Genomic DNA, 21,152 nt, shown 5'->3' on the forward strand with positions numbered 1-21,152 from the left:
GCTGAACGAGGAGATGTGTAAAATATAAGGCAAAATCAAATGCATTTTGAATATGCAAATATGTGGCATTATCATATCAATGCATATATCATTTGTGAATGTATCATATATCTGTATATAAATTGTGTCCCCAGAGCTGATAAAAAGCATTACTGTGTAGCCTCATTGCAGGATGCAGGGTTGACATGCCCATTGTTATGCATTGGTTTTCTTGCAAGCTGCGCAGCAGGCAGTTTCATCTAAGTAGCTAAAAGAGCATCTCACTCCACGAATCGTCCGTTTGCCTGCCAAGCTGGCAAGTACCCTCATTCTAAGAGTTAAATGTCAAGTCTGAGGAAGAGTGAGAGGACTCAGTTTCTGCTCAAGCCAGTGGTGAGAGGAAGTTCATATGCTCTGACTGCACTGAGCTTGAGGTAATGAGATTTGTAGCCTGAGACACAATAAGAAGCACACTTGTTACTAACTTTTTGTGATTAATCTGATTGCCAAGCAATACAAAACCAGTACTAATAGACCTTGTCTGACTCAGGAAGGTGCCTTCCCAGGACAGAGTGGAAATGCACTGTCTCTGTTGTACTGTTTGCAAAGGACTGTGGTTCCTAGGGCTACCTCTCCAAGACCAACATAGGAAGAGGCATTATTTAAAAAGCAGCTGTTTTTAACATTCTTTACTATAGATTTGTTTTGCCTCTGAGCACTGGCTATGTATGTGCTTCTTGTGGAAGTCATTGAGCCATTTTTGGTGAAAGAAAGAAACAAGTCAACTTTCTTTCTCAAAGCAGAACATACCTGATATCAGTGATGTCCCACCAAGTAGTGTTTGCTTAACTGTGACTTCAGATTTCCTCAGAAAATGGAATATATCAGGAAGCTGGTATTTGCTGATTCTGCTTTCCTCTCCTGAAGTAGAGCTACCTCAATCCATATAGGGTGAACTGAACTCAGAATTTTTTCTCTACCTATGTTGAACTCTAATTACACCAAGGAGGTGACTCAAAGTGCAGACACTGTGGAAAACAGTAGGCAATGTGCTAATTTAATTTTTTATTTATTTATTTAATCAATACATTGACTCTGGTGCTGCCTGCCAGATTCTGCTCTGGCTTGTGCACTGAGCAGGCCTGTTGGAGTCACTAGGACTGGTCAGGGCAGACAGGATCCAAATTATTAGACTTTTTTGATACTGTTCTGAAATGCATCCATTAAATTATTTCCTGTGGTTTTATGGATGCTACTTCTGTTCTATGTTTGGATTTCTCAGCTGAAAAAAAAAAAAAAAAAAAATTCCTACATGGCTGTGGTCAGAAACAATAGAAATTGTGGAATTCAGCGCAGCCCTGAATATGAGATTGTTTGGAAAATACCACTGGCTCATCTATCAACTGTTAAATCAGCAAAGAGTTCTCAGGAGGTGATCATGGAATTACTGCTACTGTAGCTTTCTCTATTTCTTCTGTGTTACTGCCCTTAGGCTTACCACTTCAGAGCCTCCTTCCACCGCAGTGTCCCATCCACTTCTAAATATATATCTCTTAAAACATTCAATATGTGTTTACTAATTATGATCAGGCTAAAATTCAAGTGCTGTGCTTGTAGGACTTTTTTTTTTTATCAGAAGCTGTATTTAAGTGATGACACAGTAATTTGTTCATTCTTCTGTCAGTGTAATTTACAAGGCAACGACAGATAAACATAGCTATACAAGATTCATTTACAGTGACACAATGGCAGATACACAGAGCAGAACCCTGCCTATGAGATAAAGTGGACTGAGTGACTTATGCAGTAATTAGGGGATAATTGTCATTAACCTCGCAAACAGTAGTTTACCCATATTGTTTAAAAGGCTCCAGGATGCATAATGACAAGGTAATCTGTCAAAGCGCTAGGGGGAAATATTAATAAGATTTGTGCAAGCTTGGATAGAAAATATGCAGAAAGCGGCCACATTAAGCTAATTGGTGGATGAATATACACTTGTAAAAGTGCTTCTAATGGCACGTTTGCTGCTCTCCAAATGACTACTGTTAATGTGGAGAAGTGGGCTGCCTAGAAAGTCAGGACTGCTGGGACAAGAGGGTATTAAGACATGCAGGCACAGTTATTATTACTTTGTACACTGTAATATAATTTCCCCCACTTTCTTTTGCATTTCAGTGCCTCTAATGTGTGCAAACAGATAGCTCATTTCATGTGCCGTAGCAGTTTTGTATTCCAGTGACCTTTGCCTTTTTGGTGTCACTTCTTCACCCTGCTATCTCCGTTTTGCATCACGTTGCCACCTATGACACACTTGGGTTTTTTGGTGTAAATTTTTCAGGTAAACAATCAAAGAAAAAAAGCCTCATTAAGATCATGTTGTGCATATTGCAAGTAATAATGCATAGTCCCCTAGTGAATACTAAAGATGGAAATCAATCTCCCAGTTCTTCTGCCATTTGTATACCCAGCATATAGTGCAGCTGAATCCCCTTATTGAGGCACAATTTGGGTTCCATCAGAAAACCAAGCATGTAATGAAATCGAGCCTATGAGTATAACTTATTGGCACTTTTACTCCAGTGTTTTTGTCCTCAACATCTTCACAATTCCTTACAATACCCTGGGTTAGGCAAATTTCTTACTGAGTTCTTTGGAAGTTTTACTTACAAGCACAGAAAGACTCAGCTTTTGTTGCTTACGTTTTCCAGTTAGGGTTAAGGCTTTAGTCAGTTTAGATTTAAAGTGAGAAAAGGACAGTCTGGTAGTCTGATGTGATTTGACTGTTGGATGTCTTGCCCTGCTTTTGGTGCAGCCCATGTTAGATGGAGCGAGGATGTCAGGCATGATTTGTCTGTATTATCACATTGGGCACTGGGGAACATCTTGGTTGAAGAGAGCCTGTGTGTCTCTTGTGGCTGTATGCATTGCAAATACAATACCTCATCGGTGCTCTTTGTGGATGTTTCCTGTTTCTAATAAAAACTATGTGTCATTCTTTCAGTATTGGTGAAACTGAGGCTCAGAAAGAGAGGCTTGTAGCTTACTAAATTTACTGAAATCTGTCAGAGGATAGAAAACATTGCTTCTCAGTGAGTTGCACAGCACTGACAGCAAACAGTAAAACCACAAGTGATTTCAGGGACTGATAGTATCAAGGCAAATTTTCTTACATGGCACACCAAAATGGGCAACTATATATACAAAATTTGGTGAAAGTGACTGTGAAAACTAGTCATTGCTATGGTTATATGCATGCTGGGTATTTCCTACCTACTTACATGCAAAATTGTAGTTAATTTATAGCTGGAATTATTTCAGTGGTTTGCCAGGTTTGTGTCCTGTTTACATCCTATCCAGAAAAGTCCCCAATGGCACCTCATACAGTCTGAAAATTTTGCCTTCGTACACTGTACACTTGGTGGTTTGTTTGCCTTTAGGAGCCATGTCTGCCTAAGGCAAACACTTTGTTACTTGCCACAAGTTAGTGGCAAAGCTTCTTCAGAGACATTTCAATGAGTTTTCCACTCTTGCAGGTTGTAGAGAAGCAAAAGTATCAAAATATTCCTCTATACTTAGGCTCCAAGGTTGTGGATTTCAAGGTGTTTAAGCAAACTGAATACCCAATTTCTATAAAACCTTGATATTCTGCCATTTGATGAATAGAAGAAAAAATGCCTCATCTTTAGTGTGCATTAAAAATGTTTTCATGAGCATATACCATAAAGCATCTGGTCTTTAAAAATCTTTTCATAGTCTCAGCCAGAACTTATGGTGAAAGAAATAAATGTTTCCATTTGAAAATTTTTGCAGTTCTTGGGGGAGAGGGGCAAAATACTTGGCAAGTGGCACTGATATTTCAAAATAAATGTCAAATAATGAGATAATGACAACTGCTGAAAGATACTTTGGATCTTTTTAAAGCTACTGAATCAATGTGTATCCATGCTAAATGGAGTTACGCCATTAAAAATTAGTGACAGATTTTGCCATTTAATACCTGTGACCAGCATAACAGTTGTTTATAAATCAAAGCAAATTTTTGTGACATCATAGGAGTTATACAACTATAAAAGTAGTAAACGCAAGAAGAGTGTCAGGCTCTGGCTGTGCTTAGATTCTCTTCCTGCAAGTGTGGACAGAGGTTTACTGTGAAAAAAACTTGTCAGGCACCCAAAAATCAAGAGGTTTGATGTAGTTGCTATGATTAAATGAAGCTTGAGCTGTTGTAATTGAATATGTTGTAACCCCACAGTGATCTATCATAGTTTTAAAAATAAAAATGCTGCATGCAGTGTTATTCAGGGGAAAAAAAAAAAAGAAGTCATTGTCCTGTGAATTATACATTCTTATCTGGTCTATAATCAAGAGCATTCCATAACAAAGTGAATATTTTATCAAAAGTCAAACAATATGTTTTAAAAATCAGACACATTTAAAGCTGGTGCCTTTGCATCCTAATAGTTCTACTGGAGTTGCAGAGGTGAATACACATTCATCAAGAGCAGGAAACAGTTCAGATTGATGTTTCTTTTTTGAAAACAGTAAGAGACTCTCTCCCCTACCCCCCAGTTTGCATGGATGCTTTATAGTTGGCATTTGACAGAGTGTCATCATCTCTGAGGGCAGTGCTTTCAAATGTATTTTAAGGCTGGTGAACCTGAAAAATGAAAAGCCATTGTGCAGTTGGGGTGCCCTATGAGGAAGTTCAGTCTCCAAAAGGAGTTGTGTGTTGGGAATCCAGTTTTTTCATTCCACTCCCTGCAAATTAGTCCAGAACCAGTGCTCCAGCAGATTGTTTGTGCAGGGGTCTGTGCTGCTGGCACATGTCTTTGGGATGAGATATAAAACAGAGGACCTGCATACTTTTGGTCAGTAAAGACCCTGTAGGCCATTTAGTGAGAGTGTGGGTGGTTAACGGCGGTGTCCTGGCTAGGTTTCAGCTGCGGTTATTGCATTCCACCTCCTTACGTTCCATCTGCAGTTTCAGCAGGACATGGTGTTCCTCACTTTCACTCCAAAACCGTTGAGCAGTGCTCCTGTGCGTCGTTACACAGCCGCTGTGCTCCACCATGGTGGTACACACTCGGTATATATTCAAACAGATTTGGCTCCACATCATGCTTCAGGGTTAAGTTATGTCAAAATTACTTTCCAACATGGTCAGTTGAATTACTTTGGATTTCAAGTGCAATTACTCTGGATCTAAAGTGCAGCCAGATTTGACCCAGTGTCTACAGTATCAGTTAGCGAAGTCTGCAAAGGCCTTTGGGGGTCCTTTTGGTCAAGACACAAAAACTTTTTGCTGCTGAATGCAGGAGACCTGGAGTCTAAGGAGCAAAAGCAGTCTAAGGACCTGGCAGCAAAAGTAAATATAAACATTCATGTAAGTAAATAAAATCTCCTTCATGTTACTGTTCATTTGAATACATACTGCCAGTATCATTCTCAGTGATACTTTGGGGAAAGACAGCCTTCCTCTCTTCCCCCGCTGTAACATGCTGGTATCCTCATGCATACCCTGTGTCTTTGGGTCAAAGGAAACAAGTCCCAACAGGTAAGAGAAAGGGGGTGTCGGAAGGGAAGAAGATCTATCACTTTTGATTTTTCTAGCAGTGTGTAGGCTGCAGTGAAGCCAAAAGATAAAGATTTCCATTATTGATTGAGAACTTGGTAGTGCTGCACTGTGTTTATTCCTGCTGCACCATTGTAACTCAAGGAGACTCAAGGAGGCTGCTGACACTTAAACACGAGTTTGTTCATATGGTTTTAGTTGGTGAAGGGGGGCTGGTGGGAGCTGGGTAAGTGACAGATGAGGGGGAAAAAGTTTTAACCATAGCTGTTTGCAGGCTCGGTGTGTTAAATCTCGTATTGGTTGCACATGTATAGTCCTGGTGAGCAAGTATGCACACATTTTCATGTTTACAGGAGCAAAGGTGAGTTAGGTTCAGCATGGTAAGAGCACCTATCAGGAAAATTAGTATGTGGTTGTATGTGTGAGTGTACATTTCTATGGAAAATTAGACGTAGGGCTTACTTTTGTCCTGCCAAGGTCAGTGGGAGTAGCCAATATGAGCAAGAGGTTGCACATTGCCCCATCTGTAATAGTGTGAGTTGGTGTGCTGCTGAACACTTTTGGGAACTTTTACCCCCAGGAGCAGTAGGACTACCCATAGTGTAACAGCTTGAAATGTAATTGGGAAGCAAAGAGATGCTCCTGGGAAATTCAGCCAAACAAAAACAACAAACCCTAAATCATGGAAATCATGTAGGCTTTTCTTTATTAGAAACAAATGTTGACTTTTTTTTTCTGTCTACACCCTAATTAAAACCATCCTCTGCAATTATAGTATGACCAAATGAATATCTTTGTCTGCTTTTCAGCTGTTACAGCTGCACTCAAAATGTTTCTTTGAGATCAGCTAGAAAATACATAGCTCTTTAAGAAGTGCTTATAGAAGCAAGAATTGTGATAAACACTAGGCTCGCTTAATTATTTAATCAAACATGTATCTATGTAGTATTTTATAACATGGATACTTAGCTGATCTGCATCAAATGTGGCAGTTTTATGGTACGTATGCAAACTTGCTAGAATATGAAGGCCAGCAATGTGTTTTCCTATGTAACTTGGAGTGCTTCTCAGAAGTTACCACAATAGTGCCCAAAAGTAATCCTTGAATTTTTCCCAGAATATAAGCCTTAAGAAGCAATTTTTACCTTTTTTTTTAACCTTTCTGTTAATCTCAGCTCTTGTATAATCATGTCTCACAATGTATTCAGCCAGGTGTATATATACATTTTACCTATGCCAAGCAGTTAATGAGTAAGGTAAAAATAGAACTGCAAAAAGTCTGTGATTCGTTCATGTATTTACATACATGTGTCTGTGTGAATTTAGACATACAAAATTACCCACAGGTAATACAGGCACAGGAGTCAATAGAGCTTCCCACACAAAGTGAGAGTTTTATTAAACTAATTTTATAACAAAAGTTCAAGGTTTACAGTGTATGTTTATAGTATATCTTTGTCTAGACTGTCGTATTCTCTAAATAGACAGGTTTTTAATTGGGAGGTTTTAAAGCTGAGTTGAAAGCTTGAAATTTGTAAAGCCTAAAAGCACTCAGGAAATGAAGACTCATCTTCACAATCCTCCCAAATTAAGCTCCTAAAAATGGGAGTGATCTCTGTGTCCATCTTCTGTTGTAGTCTGTTCGTATCATCAAAGACAGTCATCATGACACCCATCATCACCTGTTCTGTCTGACCCAGAAGTTTAAGAGATGTACCCTAACATATCCTGACACATCTCATCCTAACGTACGGTCAGCAAAAATGAGGAGGCAGGTTCAGGGTGGTTAGGGTGATTAACCATGACATTACTTTATAGATCTAATGTAGTATGTGTCTGTATATGAATCTATACCTATACAAATAATGGAGTCAAGTGTGTGTTTAGACTTAAGAAAAGATTCAAGGTTATGTCTTGGAGGTTAATTTAATTGGATTTAGAGATTAAAAGATTTTCTCCATATGAAATTGTGAGTGTGTTACCCACACATATAAAATAAAACTAAATTAAAAACAAGGCTGTTTGAGCAAAAAAGGAAGAGCATCTCTGTATGCCATAGGGGTTGGGCTTACTTGTCTGTTGCCTGGCTTAGAGCTGTAAGTGTGCAGTGGTATCTCTATATTCACTGACTTCCTTGTATACATTGTCACAGGAGGCTTGGCTTAATCAGTTGTGAGCTGAAAAAAGTAATATAAATTGGAACCTTTTGTCATGAAATATTTAAATGTGGATATGATTTAATGGCTTTGGGGAGAAAATTTACCGTGAGAGATTGTAAGAAACAAGAAATCGATTACATGTAAGAAAGGACTTGAACCTCTAATCAGGTATTACCATATACAGAGAGATCCCTAGCTAGTTATAGCTTAATTCAAAGGGGATAATGGTTAGATTTTTTGTTAATTTTAAGTTTTATCAAAAAATGACATTCCTATTCCCTCTTTATCTAGCTTTGCATAATACATACTTACAATGATTTATGGAAAGCCATCACTATGTAAATATTGAAGTATATGCTGCACCGTATCCATAAGTATGTGTTTTCTATGAAATACAGGCATCTGTGCAATTTTTCTTTACTTTTGATGGGGCATAAAAGCCAAATAACTTCTTGCTGAAAATTAACAAAATATAGCTTGATATAACTCGTAGGAATATGCAGTGATCATTTAAGAGCTGTCTGATTCCCTGCTGTTTCTCTGACAGTGAGGGTAAACCCATGACTATCACACCCTTGACTGCCAGTGTCTCTGGTCAGTGGGACTTTGCAGCTGCTGAAGGTCTGGCCATCCTAGTTGCAAATCCTTAAACTAAATGAAACAAAGAGTGGTAGCATCTCATTGAGGGGTAGCTCATGTAGCCAACTGCCAGCTTCTATGAGTTAAGCTGTGGAATAACTCCCTGAAAGCGTACTGGGAGCCCCCACATTTGGATGATGGCTGCCTGTCCTGTGCATGCAAGGAGCTGGTTGTGCTGCTGCTGGGAGAGGGACTGTGCAATACCACCTTCCACTGATGTGTGGGAGTCTGTTACACGTTCTCTACCTACTGTTCACATTAGTTACTATCCTGCTGGCTATATTTAAGTTTTATTTACTTAAATATCCATTTTTGTAAAGCATCCATCTGTTACATAAACCTGTGAGTGATTTACAAATTAAAGCAAAAACGAAACAAAATTAGTACCAGTAGTACATTATAAAGCAGCCTGCAGCTGGCTGCAGACAGGAATCTTAAGTCAATACATGTAAGCAGTGTAAATTAGATGATGTTATTTCCATCTTCAAACAGTGCAAGTTACAGTTAGAAAGAATTAATGCTTGTGGCTTGGGATCAGAAATGTGTATGTATAGATTGGGTCAGAGGTAACAGTGAAGGCCTGGAGACCAAAATCTTAACTGAGTCTGGTTTTGCAGTTCCAGGGAGGAATTACTCAAATATAAAGCTGGTATGGCTGACTGGAAGTTGTGGGAGTAGTAAATGTGAGAAGCTTCAGGTCACACTCATGGGGAGAGTAGCCAAAGTTAATTGAGTGGGAAAAAAATAGAATCTTAGAGCTTTAAAATATGAACCTGTCCTTTGATTGTTTGGTGGTGGTATTTTTTTCCTCCCTGCCCTTGCCCCATTTTGGTTTTGTATTGTTTCACATTGTTTTGTTGTTGGGTGGGGGTTTTTTTGTTATTCTGGATGATATCTACTAGATAGTACTGACAGGTCTGTGAAATACTGCTCCAACAGACAGGTAGAACTGTGAGGGCATAGAAATTAGAGATGTCCACAGTGCTTAAAGGTGTTTAGAGGTGCAGAGATTTCCTGACTAATGCTGCAAGCCAGGACCAGCATCTGCATCACAGTGTTTCCTGCTGTGTAAATACATGATGAACATTTTCTGCATAGAGATGGTTTCTGGGGCTTTCCATCTGGGTTAGCTGGGTAAGATTTTCCATAATTAATTGCTGTTGGGGGTTTCATAGTCTTGTAGGGTTTGATTGTGGGTGGTTATGTGTGGAGCCTTTCTGAAGGTTTGACAGTTGCACCTAAGGTACCGAAACATATATTGCATTGACCTTTGTCATTAACTTTGTGTCCAGAGAAGTGAAATAGATCAGAACTGAAATAATAAAATCACCTGTAATCAAATAAATATATTCTTTACTATTTGGGCCAAACTGCATTTTCCAGTACTCTAGGACATGTAAGGGGAGACAAGAAATCAATCCTCTGAAGACTGAAGATAAAGAAATAAATAAGACTGGGGCAGGGGAAGCAGGTGGGGAAGAAAAGTATTTGCAGGCTTCATAATCAAACAAGAGCTAGTGGTTTTCGCAATAGTGTGTAGCCCAAAATGTTCAGATAAGGTTCTGAAGCTGAGATTCAAGATTTAAAAAGATCAGAGACAGTGCGGTGGAGTATCTGCAAGGCTTTCAAACTGTTTAATGCATGAGGAAACAAGGAATAATTCTGTTTTGATGGCCTGCAACAGCGCCTGTTGGTTATAGTTACTGTGCTGATGTTATGTCCAGCATTTGCCCAAAAGGAAAGATGCCAATAAAATGATGTATTCATTATATAAGTATTTTAATATGTTTTTATCAATACATGCTGGAATGGATTGCCTGACATTACATTGCAGAATTTTTAAGTCCTACCTTCAGGCAAATCTCATGCTTACTAGCAAAAATGAAAGTGTAAAATGCTTTTTAATGTATATTTAACAACAGATAGTCTAGTGATTACTGATGTGTATTCTCTCTGGATTTTTCCCTTGCTATCAGAAGGCAATGTTAAGAGACAACATTTTTACACATTTATGCTATCTACATCCATCAGATGCTTACTTTTTACATATTTTTAACTGTCATTTATAACAAGGCTGAAAAAAAGTAATCTCTTAAGTCTAAAGTGTACCAAGATTACAAGCTTACAATCAATTGCCACTAATAGTCCAGTTATGCTTAAAACCAGTGCCCCAATTTCTACCTTTTGATGCAAGTTTATAATGAATATGTTTTTCAGTATTGCTGTCATGGGAAAAAAAAGAAAAAAGGAAAAAAAAAAAAGGAGTAAGGTACAAGTATTATGTGCTATTTTTAAGACTTTTTGCCTTGCATCAAAATTTCTTGTGAGATTGCCCATGAGTGACTTCAGTCTTATGTCTGCTCATATTTAAGAAGCAAATCTATCAGATGCATTTATTTAGCTCTTTCTTATAGTGTCACCATTTAATAGCAATTAAGGTACAATTTTCTATATTTTACAATAGAGTGCACAGCAACAGTTTGTGTTTTACACTAATGTATGCTAAACAGTAGCATTGTACATAGATCACTGTTGTTAAAATACAAGCATTGAAAGCATTTTAGATCACAGAGCTCTGTGGTCTAAATTTTGTTTGCTCTGACATTATTAAACTCAATCTGTTTCTCTGACTGTGACTCTAATTACTGTATTTGCATGGCTGGAAAGTTTGCATTTTTTGGTCGAGTTCTATTAACGCTGTTTGCATGGTTGTTTTTTGAGCTTAGTGTTTCATGTCCAGGCAGCAGAGCACCTTCTATTGAATTCAATAATTATGCAGAATCAATAAGTTTTTTCTTTGTGTTTGTCTTTGTTGTTTCTTTGATATGGCCTCTAGGATGCTGCAGGCAAGGTGCTGGACCGCTGGGCCATCATGTCCAGGGAAGAAGAGATCATTACCCTTCAGCAGTTTCTGAGATTTGGAGAAACAAAATCCATCGTGGAGCTGATGGCAATTCAAGAAAAAGAAGGGCAGGCTGTGGCTGTGCCATCTTCAAAGACAGATTCAGATATAAGGACTTTTATTGAAAGCAATAATCGCACCAGGAGCCCAAGTCTCCTTGCTCACCTGGAGAATAGCAACCCTTCCAGCATTCATCATTTTGAAAACATCCCGAATAGTCTTGCATTCTTGCTTCCATTCCAATACATAAATCCAGTCTCTGCTCCACTGCTGGGGCTGCCTCCAAACGGCCTCCTGCTGGAACAGCCAGCTATGAGGCTCCGAGAACCAAGCCTTACAACCCAAAATGAGTATAATGAGAGCAGTGAATCTGAAGTTTCCCCTACGCCTTTCAAGAATGAGCAAACATCCAGCAGGAATGCTTTGACCAGCATCACAAATGTTGAGCCCAAAACTGAGCCAGCCTGTGTCTCTCCTGTTCAGACACCTACGCCCGTCAATGATTTATCAAAAACAGAACACACTAAAAGCTCATTCCGCATTCACAGAATGAGGAGAATGGGATCGGCCTCCAGGAAAGGAAGAGTGTTTTGCAATGCATGTGGCAAAACTTTCTATGACAAAGGTACTCTTAAAATCCACTACAATGCCGTTCACCTGAAGATCAAGCACCGGTGCACTATTGAGGGCTGCAACATGGTCTTCAGCTCTCTCAGAAGCCGCAATCGCCACAGTGCTAACCCCAATCCCCGCCTCCACATGCCTATGCTAAGGAATAACCGTGATAAAGATCTAATTCGTGCTACATCAGGTGCTGCCACTCCAGTCATAGCAAGTACAAAATCCAGCCTAACTTTAACAAGCCCTGGGCGTCCACCAATGGGGTTTACCACTCCTCCTCTAGATCCTGTACTACAGAACCCTCTTCCCAGTCAGCTGGTGTTCCCAGCTTTAAAGACTGTCCAACCTGTTCCTCCTTTTTACAGAAATTTACTTACTCCTGGAGAGATGGTGAGTCCTCCAACCTCACTCCCTACCAGTCCAATAATACCAGCAGTGAGTGGCATGGAGCAGCATCCCCCTCCTCCTTCGGAGTCATCAGTACCTTCAGTGCTGATGCCCACCCCAGAGCCTAACGCGGACCTTGCCCCCAAGAAAAAGCCAAGGAAGTCAAGCATGCCAGTTAAAATTGAAAAGGAAGTTATCGATACTGCAGATGAGTTTGATGATGAAGACGAAGAGGTGAATGACAGCAGCACGATGGTGAATGACATTGGTCATGACAATCATTGCCATTCTCAGGAGGAGATGAGCCCCGGCCTGTCTGTGAAAGACTTTTCCAAAAGTGACAGAAGCAGATGTATTTCCAGACCAGACATAAGAAGGGCAGACAGCATGACATCAGAAGACCAGGAGCATGAGAGAGACTATGAAAATGAGTCAGAATCGTCAGAGCCCAAACTGTGTGAGGAATCCATGGAAGGTGATGATCATCTCCACGAACCTGGTGAAAAATCTATGATGCACAGTGACAGACCAGATGAAAACCACAATGACTCTTCCAACCAGGATGTCATTAAGGTGAAGGAAGAGTATACAGACCCTACATATGACATGTTCTACATGAGCCAATATGGACTGTACAATGGGGGCAGTGCCAGTATGGCTGCCCTTCATGAAAGTTTTGCTTCTACATTCAACTACAGCAGTCCTCAGAAGTTCTCCCCAGAAGGTGAAATGTGCTCCAGCCCAGACCCCAAGATCTGTTATGTGTGCAAGAAAAGTTTCAAGAGTTCCTACAGTGTGAAGCTTCACTACAGAAATGTTCATTTAAAAGAGATGCATGTCTGCACAGTGGCTGGCTGTAATGCTGCGTTCCCATCACGGAGAAGCAGAGACAGGTCAGTAAATATTAATTGATTTTCTACATTATTAAATGTGTTGAATTATGTAAGAATAGGCAGTTTAGGATATATGAAGAAATAGAGAGATGTACAATAATGATAAGTGACAATCGTGTTCCCATGACATTGAGAGAATTTTATCACTAAGATTTTCACTGTTGCTTGGCATTCAGAATAGCACATATTGTGACATCCTCTTAAGTGACTGGCTAGATAATAAGTGTCATTATTCTTTCTGTGTGACTGTGAACATGTGCATTGTACTTCTGTTTATAAGCTGAAGCTTTTATTACATTGATTTTCTTCTCCCTGCAAATTTAAAACAAGAAAAGCTTCTATTAAGTCAGTTATATACAATACAAGTATCTCCATACATGCATATCAAACCATAGGACAACAGGAGGGAAGGAGCAGATGGACAGGTGGATGAGTGGATGGATGCAGAGAAGGGAAGAACTGCAATAAAAGAATGATTTCTATCTCATAGGGTCATATGAAAGCAAACAAAAATCATTTGAAGGCTGTTCTTTCTTGTCTTCAATTTTTCAAACTAGCTGCTATGTTGTAGCAAGAACAAGTAAATCTTAAGAAAATAGTTGTGCCTTTTTTCAGTAGAACTTATACACCTCTCTGTCCACTATGGTCATTTAGCCTGCTTTATCTTCTTTTATGCATGTGGGCAACTCCCTTTCCCACTGATGGGAATTACGCACACTCAGAGAGGAGAGGGTAGACCCCTACATATTTTTAAGATCAACCAGGGTATATTCTGCTAGCACTTCAAATGACATCATGCCCTAGCTATGCTGCATCAATACTGAAACAGTTGGGCTTAAACAGAAGCAGCTGGTCCTTAAACTCTTAGGTTGTTGGGGTTTTTTTATACAGCACTCTTTTTCATTCCTGAGGAAAATGTAATATAAATGGAATTTGTCAAGGTGGTAGGATAACACAGTTATTTCAAACTCGTGGATAAAAGCTGTAGCGTGTGATGATGATCATATTGTCACATAACAAAATCTCTCTGGTTCATGGACTGATGGTGAGTGATCTTTTCCTTTATTTGTGTTTCATATTTTTTCATTATGTTGTAAAAACTCAGCAGACACAGGAAGGAAATTAAACCTAGCTAAACATTTCACACACAGCTCCTTTTTCTTTCTGCCCCCCCCTGCCCCCTCCCCCCCCCCCCCCCCCCGAAACTGATGTGGTTTGAAAGTGAATATATCATGTCATACAAAATGAAAGCAAGTTAGTGTTGAGGATACTGAGGAGCCAGAATTCACTATTTTGATGGAGAGTCCAGTCCCCAAATATCTCATATCTTCTGTTATCATTTATGAAATCCACTAAACAGAAAAATAGGAACACACGTAAGAATACATGTTCAAAATTAATAAGAAGGACAATCTAGAATGTTTGCATTTCAGTAGGATGAAACCACTGGAGATGAAGCAGGTAAAACTAAATTAAGGCTCCTTTCTTGCTGTATCCTGATAACATTTATGAGACTTGAGTTTGACAAGGGAGGCATGTGAGTCAGTGGTATAATCTACACTGAGTTTAGAAGTGTGCAACCCCTCTCAGTTCCTGAAATTGCACAAGTTTTGTTCATCAAGACTTGGTTGGTCTGTTTCCTCAAGTGGATTATGAAAAGTCAGTCAGGTACTAAGAAAAACAGCTTTGCATTCAGCATGTGAAGTAAAAAGTGGCCAGCTTTAGGGTTTAGAACTTTATGCAATGTATTAAATTTCAGCAGGAATCCATAGATAGATCATGCTAATAATAAAGTTAGGATAGTAAAGATTTATATGTTCTAAATAAGAGATGACTGTGATGACATACATAACATATTTATGAGAAAAGAACATTAAAAAAGGGAACATTTTGAAAATATTTTGTGAACTATGTAAGACACTCCTATTAAGCTGATTAAAAGTGAGCCATAAAATAAAAATCTAATTCAGGAACTTAAAATGCAGGCTGCATATTTATAGATAAAATCATTATTTACATAATATTATGAGTTATGTAAGGCACAAGACCTTCTTTTTATATCATTCCACTATTAACATTCAGAACGTGGTTCAGTTACGTGTTGCACTTGGGACAAAAGAAATTCAGTAGGCATATTATACCCTTTAATTGCAAAGATTTAAGAGTGGTTATACACTTCAAAAAATTCAAAGGTGTGGTACAATTTGTGTGCCCATTCAGGCTTGACGTTTTTATAAATTCATTAGCACTCCTGGTTTGCAACAGTTGTCTGGAAGTGCCTTGAAAGAACCAACAAATGCTCTCATGGTTCTTGATAATTCTTTCAGATACTTGAGCAAGAAACATCTTCCAAACTTCCCTGGGCTATGCATTCTTAACCAGAAGTGCAATGTCCAGCAATGTGCAGAAATGAAAGCGTATGTGCAGCATATAAAAGAAAGTGGATGAAAGAATTAAGTAAACATTTAAAACATTCTTCTTTATTATTGCCTCAAAATACAAGGTGTTTTTTTATATAAAGTTTGGCAGTAAAAGTTGAATTAATATATCATCTTTTTTTCTCAAAAACTTTTTAATTGCCCAGAAGATTTTCCCATTTGAATTGTTTTTATTTTTTGCTGATATTCCTTTTGAATACATACATTAATTTTAAAGAGAGTCATTACCTAAGTATACAATTTGTAGCTCTTCAGATTATGGAGAGCTCCTCAAAGAGAACTGGATAACTAAATTTATGTCATTGGTAACCACGAACTTCTTCCAGCCACTTACATCAGTTTCACTTTAAAAAGCTCAGAAGCGTTTTACTATTAGTCGCTGTACAAGAAGTAAGAAATAGCTACCTGAAGCATGCAGTAATAATTCCTGGATAATATTTGTCATGTATTGGTAATCCATTTTGGACATATTATAAAAAATCTGTGTGATTTGATTGTGTTTTGAATCACATAATCTTTGACTAGCTAGAGAAGATCAGAATTTCTTTGCTTTGCAGGTTAAAATTAAATAATTTTTTTTTAGTGCGATCATCTTAATGAAATCAGTCCTAGCTGTCCCATAGCTTACAAGTCTTGTGAAGTTATTACTTTTATTTTAGTCATTTTATTAATTATATTACTAGTTTTGTTCTAATAATATTATTAATCCTGTTATAACTAGTTAGAGGTCTAAACTTCATAACGCTAGTCATGTTCTAAAAGAAAATACAAGCTTAAGCGGAGATAGATAACATCAGCTGATCCTTTTTGTTTCCTTTAGAGCCATCTGATACGGCTTAGGACCTTTTCTAATGCAATTATAGTTAATCAAAGGTTTGACTATATTCTGCCAGTCCTGTACATGCACAAAACTCCAAATTGTTGACAGTGGGTGTAGCTGTTGTAAATGGGCTTTGCAAGGGTGGGGTTGCGGTACAAACTGCTGGTTAGCAGAGGCAGCAGATCCCGTCAGGGGCCAACGCAGTGCTACTTTGTCCAAAGGAGGGGGTTTTATCCATCTCACAGCTGCAACCCTCCATTGTGGAATGCATCCTGTAGCAATTTGTGTTGAGCGTTGGCTAAATCCAGCTTCACTGTTCCTACATCGTTTGTGCCAAGGTCAACTCCTGTATAAATACCTTCTGCCAGAAAGGTTGGAATATCATCTGAGGTCTGTGACTAAACATTGCTGCTCCTTGTAAATTAGGGTCAAGATAACCAGAAATTCAGGAGTCCCACCTTACACGTGTTTTTTCAACACAGGGCAGAGAAAAGCAAAGTGAAGTCCTGGCCCTTACTGTCAATGACCCAGTAATTCTGTTTTGCCTTCTCAAAATTAGACAGTATTGCTTTTGAATAGTCAAGCTCCACTGAGCCTAGTTTTTTTAAAGGGCCTTTTTTCACCTTCTGAGCTACAAGTAACATCACTCCTCAGATCAGCCTTATACATACCTATATCTTTGGTCTTTTCTCAAAGCAGAGAATTGTTTCTGTCGTGCTTTTCCTGGAAGCACTACATTTGTAAAAACCACATTTTCCTTCCATTCCTCAGCAGCCACTCCCTGAATGAGCTGTTCATCCACTTTTGTTTCTGTATTTACTTCAGATGTCCTTTCTTCTAAAAGCAAGACATTCCTGCTACATCTTGTTGCAAGAATGCCATGGAGAATAAATAGGAAAAGAGACTGTATTAAAAATTTTGTGGGTGGTCAGAAGCAATGTCATAAGGTTCCTTTTGAAGAGAAAGACACCTTTTCCAAGTATTTTTTTAGATGGAAAAGAGAGACGGGAAGAAGACATATTCTTGTGAGAACTGTTGCACTTGAATGGAAAGAATACTCCTTGTAAAGTGAATTCTATCTGGACACAGAGGTCTGTCCTGTGACTGGGGAGAAAGGGCCCCAGTGCTTAGATTCCCCTGGGATCTGCTCCCCAGCCTCATCTGAGAGTCCTGCCCCAGTAGATACTGACTTTGCCTTACAAAGAGATAGATTTGGTTGGTCCTTGAAGCCAGCACTGAGGTACAGCTGCTCAGGCATGATCCTGAGCTGTGGATGAGACATGTGAATGGGAGAAGAGAACAGTTATTTCCTGTCCAAGGAGGACAGTAATGCCCCAGTTTTATCCAAAGGTCTGTGTTGGAGAGCATGTGCAGAGCTGAAGGTCTGGAAGGTGAAGTTTAGAGCACTTGACTTCTTCGTTCCTGGCTTTCACCTTTAAGAGCCAAGACTTTTGTGGTCAAAAACACTCATGAAACAGGAGGTGGGCAGACCTTACACCTTCAGTAAGTCTTGTTGAGAAGCTACAGTTGGATCTTAAGGAGAAATACAGCCATCTTCTCTGCAGCCTTAGTGCATGCTAAATCCCTCTTTCACCTCAGAACTGGCACTATTAAAATCTGGATTTCTTAAGCGAGGACACAGATTTAGTAACAATATGTTACTGTATTTTCCTTTCTGTCATAGTATGAAAAATAAATTAATTCTTAGTGTACCTGTTCAGAGGAACAAAGCAAGAAGTTTTCACTTTGTGTTTCTGCTGCTGAAGTAGGACTATCAATTGCTCAGGTTTGCCTTTCAGTTTTCTCACAAAGTGAGAGAGAGAGTGTGTGTGTGTGTGTTCCACAAGATGGAAAAGGTGATTGAGCCCATGAATAAATTTGAAAACAAAATAATATCTGCTCATTAACTTATGAATAAATATGAGGCAACTATTGGTGCCAAGTGTGATCATGCCACTTGATTGCTAGTTAAATCAGTCCAGATTTAAAATGTAAACTCCTTGATTTCTATGGAACAAGACATCTGTAGGTGGTTTATTAAAACCTGCTGATGTCTCTAGAACTAAATTTGAGCAGATATAGGCCTCTGGGTAGCTGTATTGAAAAAGCAGATACATTTTGTCTGGTTACCTGACTTCCAGCCCTGTACAGGTGTGCTTGAATAAATTAACATCAGTTACCTATGATGAGCCACTGCATACATTATCAAGAGAGGTGAAGATGTGAGAAAGCTGCTACCTGCCCCCTGTTATCACCTCCTTGACACAACAGCACCCAGTTTTTCATCATCCTAGTGTACTTGGAAACTTCTGCAGATAACTTTTTAAATAATTATTTTCTATAAATGCACTCAGTTCTAGGAACAGATAGCTCCAAGAAATAAGATATTTCACACCACTCCATGATAACTATTACTGTATTTCCCCTAATACAATTAGCTGTCATATACAGCTTGCATTTCCTCCAATAAGAACAAGGAAATCAGGTTTGAAGACATTAGCTGTATGATGAACTATTTGTCAAGAGACAAAAGGGCTATTTTTTATACGTATTTAAAATATTAACATATTTACACCTATACGACTGTTGATGGACATAATGCAGTTCATGAAGAGACTAGCTGCACATCCAATACAATTGTATGAACCATTAGGTTTTCTCTTGCAGAGTCACCAAGATGTGTGTCATTGATAATGTTCATATAACTCTTCCTTCCCAAGAGAACCTAGATCACAAAGAAACATTTTGTGGCAGCCCTAACAGAGCTAAACTCTTCCATGAGTAGTCATGTTGAACGCAGACTGCCTGTCGTATTGCATACTCACTAATGTGAACAAGAGAAGCAGAATTAAAAATAGAATACACAGAACTATTTTTTTCATACTAATTAATTATTTATTTACTTAAAAGAAAATAAATAAACTAAAACAAGCCCTGGTTAGTAAAGTTTGCAGGATTAGCTCTGGCGTGGAGGGAGTTCTTTTCCAACTGCACATGTCCATTTGTTTTGGGTTTGAGTTGGAGGTTGTGGTTGGTTTTTGAAACTATCTGTTGTCTTCAGTACGTTGTTCTCTTTTGGTACATAAAATGGTATCACTTTGAGAGTGAGAGTACAGGCTTTTGTGCAGTGCAAGAAGTCTCATTCTTGTGTGCAAGAAGTCTCATTCTTGTGTGAACTTGTAAAATAAATCAAGGACTTTTCAGTGACCTGAAAAGTTTATTTAAATAAACTGCTACACCAGCATTAACATAGGTGGTAAGCATAAATAAAGCATTGAAAGTACTAGCCAAAAGCCAAACATGCATTGAGTGGTATTTTCCCTTGGTATGTATTGTGACAAATAGTGTAGATGTTTGATTTTTTCGGTACAAGTTTCCCGTGTAGGTTCTATATGTTTTGTGTTTGGTGAAAGAGATATTTTGAGAAGATGACTGGAACATGAACGCTTATTCGTAATTTCCTGGTTGCCCCTAGGTTCCCAGGAAATAACTGGAAAAAACAACTCTTCAGAGACTGGGAGAAAACCCGAGTGTTTTCCATTTACCTGAGTAAATGTAAAGCTGTTCCCTATATACAGAGACGTCCCATCTTAGAGTCTTCTGGAAGTGGGATAAACAAAACATCTACCTAAGTTAGTTCCAGCAGAGAAAGGCTCTAGCTGTTCTTTTAAACTTAACAGCAGAAAACTGTAAGATTTCTGCTATGCTGGAGGAAGCTGTACTTCGCAGTTACAAGACAGCACCAGGGCACTATTCCCAAAAGCCTGGATGTGTGAAAATGGAGCAAGACACTGCAACCTGAGATGTAGTATTCTCAGGTGGAAGAGTCTGGGGAGAAATAATGGAAGGGGGAGGGAAACACATCATGTGGCAGCAGTAGCTGGGTCTTTACTGCCCTTTGGAGTTAACAGCTGTCAATGAAGGAGGGAGGCACTAAACAGGCAGGTAAATGCTGTCATACATACCAACATGATACACTCATTTGTCAGCTGTGCTTGTCTGTCTGAAAATAGAAACTGTCAGCTGGAGAGGCAAACTTTACATCAGATCTTTCAGCCTAACCAAAGATCACTTGTAGATGAGACAATTTTCTTCTCCCCTTAATGGTGGTGGTGATGATGTTCCCCCTAGATTTGAGCCATTTCATTCATTAGAACATGAACTGAGTGATCATGCTCAGGCATATCAGAATTAAAGCTAATTTTATTTGAAAGTAAGAAAACTGGTGAGGCAACTCCTAGAAATTACGTGGGGAAAGAAAAAAATAACCCAGAAGGGGAAGAAATTACCAGGTGTAGATGACTCCAAATAGCTACAACACTGGAGGATTTTGGAGGATAGTGTGCCAGTTCTGTCAGTGTAGGCATAGGTAAACATTGTCCACAGTTGGCCTCACCCCAAAGACACAGTCCTTTCTAGGGTTTGTGAGGTCATGGGGTATTTTTTAAAGTAGATTTATGTAGCGGGCGATCAGTATAGTAAAACAAAGTTAATTTGGGTTCCTATTCCATTACTTTTTGACAAGATAAGTCTTGGCTAGTAGATCCAGATGGATTGGTTAAGAACTACAGGGAGCGTTTTGCTGTAGTCACAGATATCTGAGGTACTGGCCTGAAAGCGAGTTTGCGACAAACAGGTGAGACAGGTGTGTTCTGCACTGGAATATATCTTAGTAAAAACGTGTTACTCAGAAATGTTTGGCAATTTATGGGCCCTGGGGAAAGGAAAACCCAAACCCC

The 21,152-nt window shown here is 39.0% G+C and overlaps 1 protein-coding gene across 1 annotated transcript in view; it reads left to right on the forward strand.

Annotated features, from left to right (window-relative positions):
• BNC2 (basonuclin 2) overlaps window positions 1-21,152 on the forward strand; it is a 232,751-nt gene that overhangs the window by 197,057 nt on the left and 14,542 nt on the right. The window contains exon 4 of the mRNA XM_056325756.1: window positions 11,189-13,155. Within this exon, the coding sequence (XP_056181731.1) occupies window positions 11,189-13,155 (1,967 nt within the window). The remainder of the gene's footprint in view (window positions 1-11,188; window positions 13,156-21,152) is intronic.

This window comes from Falco biarmicus, chromosome Z, assembly GCF_023638135.1.
Source record: "Falco biarmicus isolate bFalBia1 chromosome Z, bFalBia1.pri, whole genome shotgun sequence".
NCBI lineage: Eukaryota > Metazoa > Chordata > Aves > Falconiformes > Falconidae > Falco > Falco biarmicus.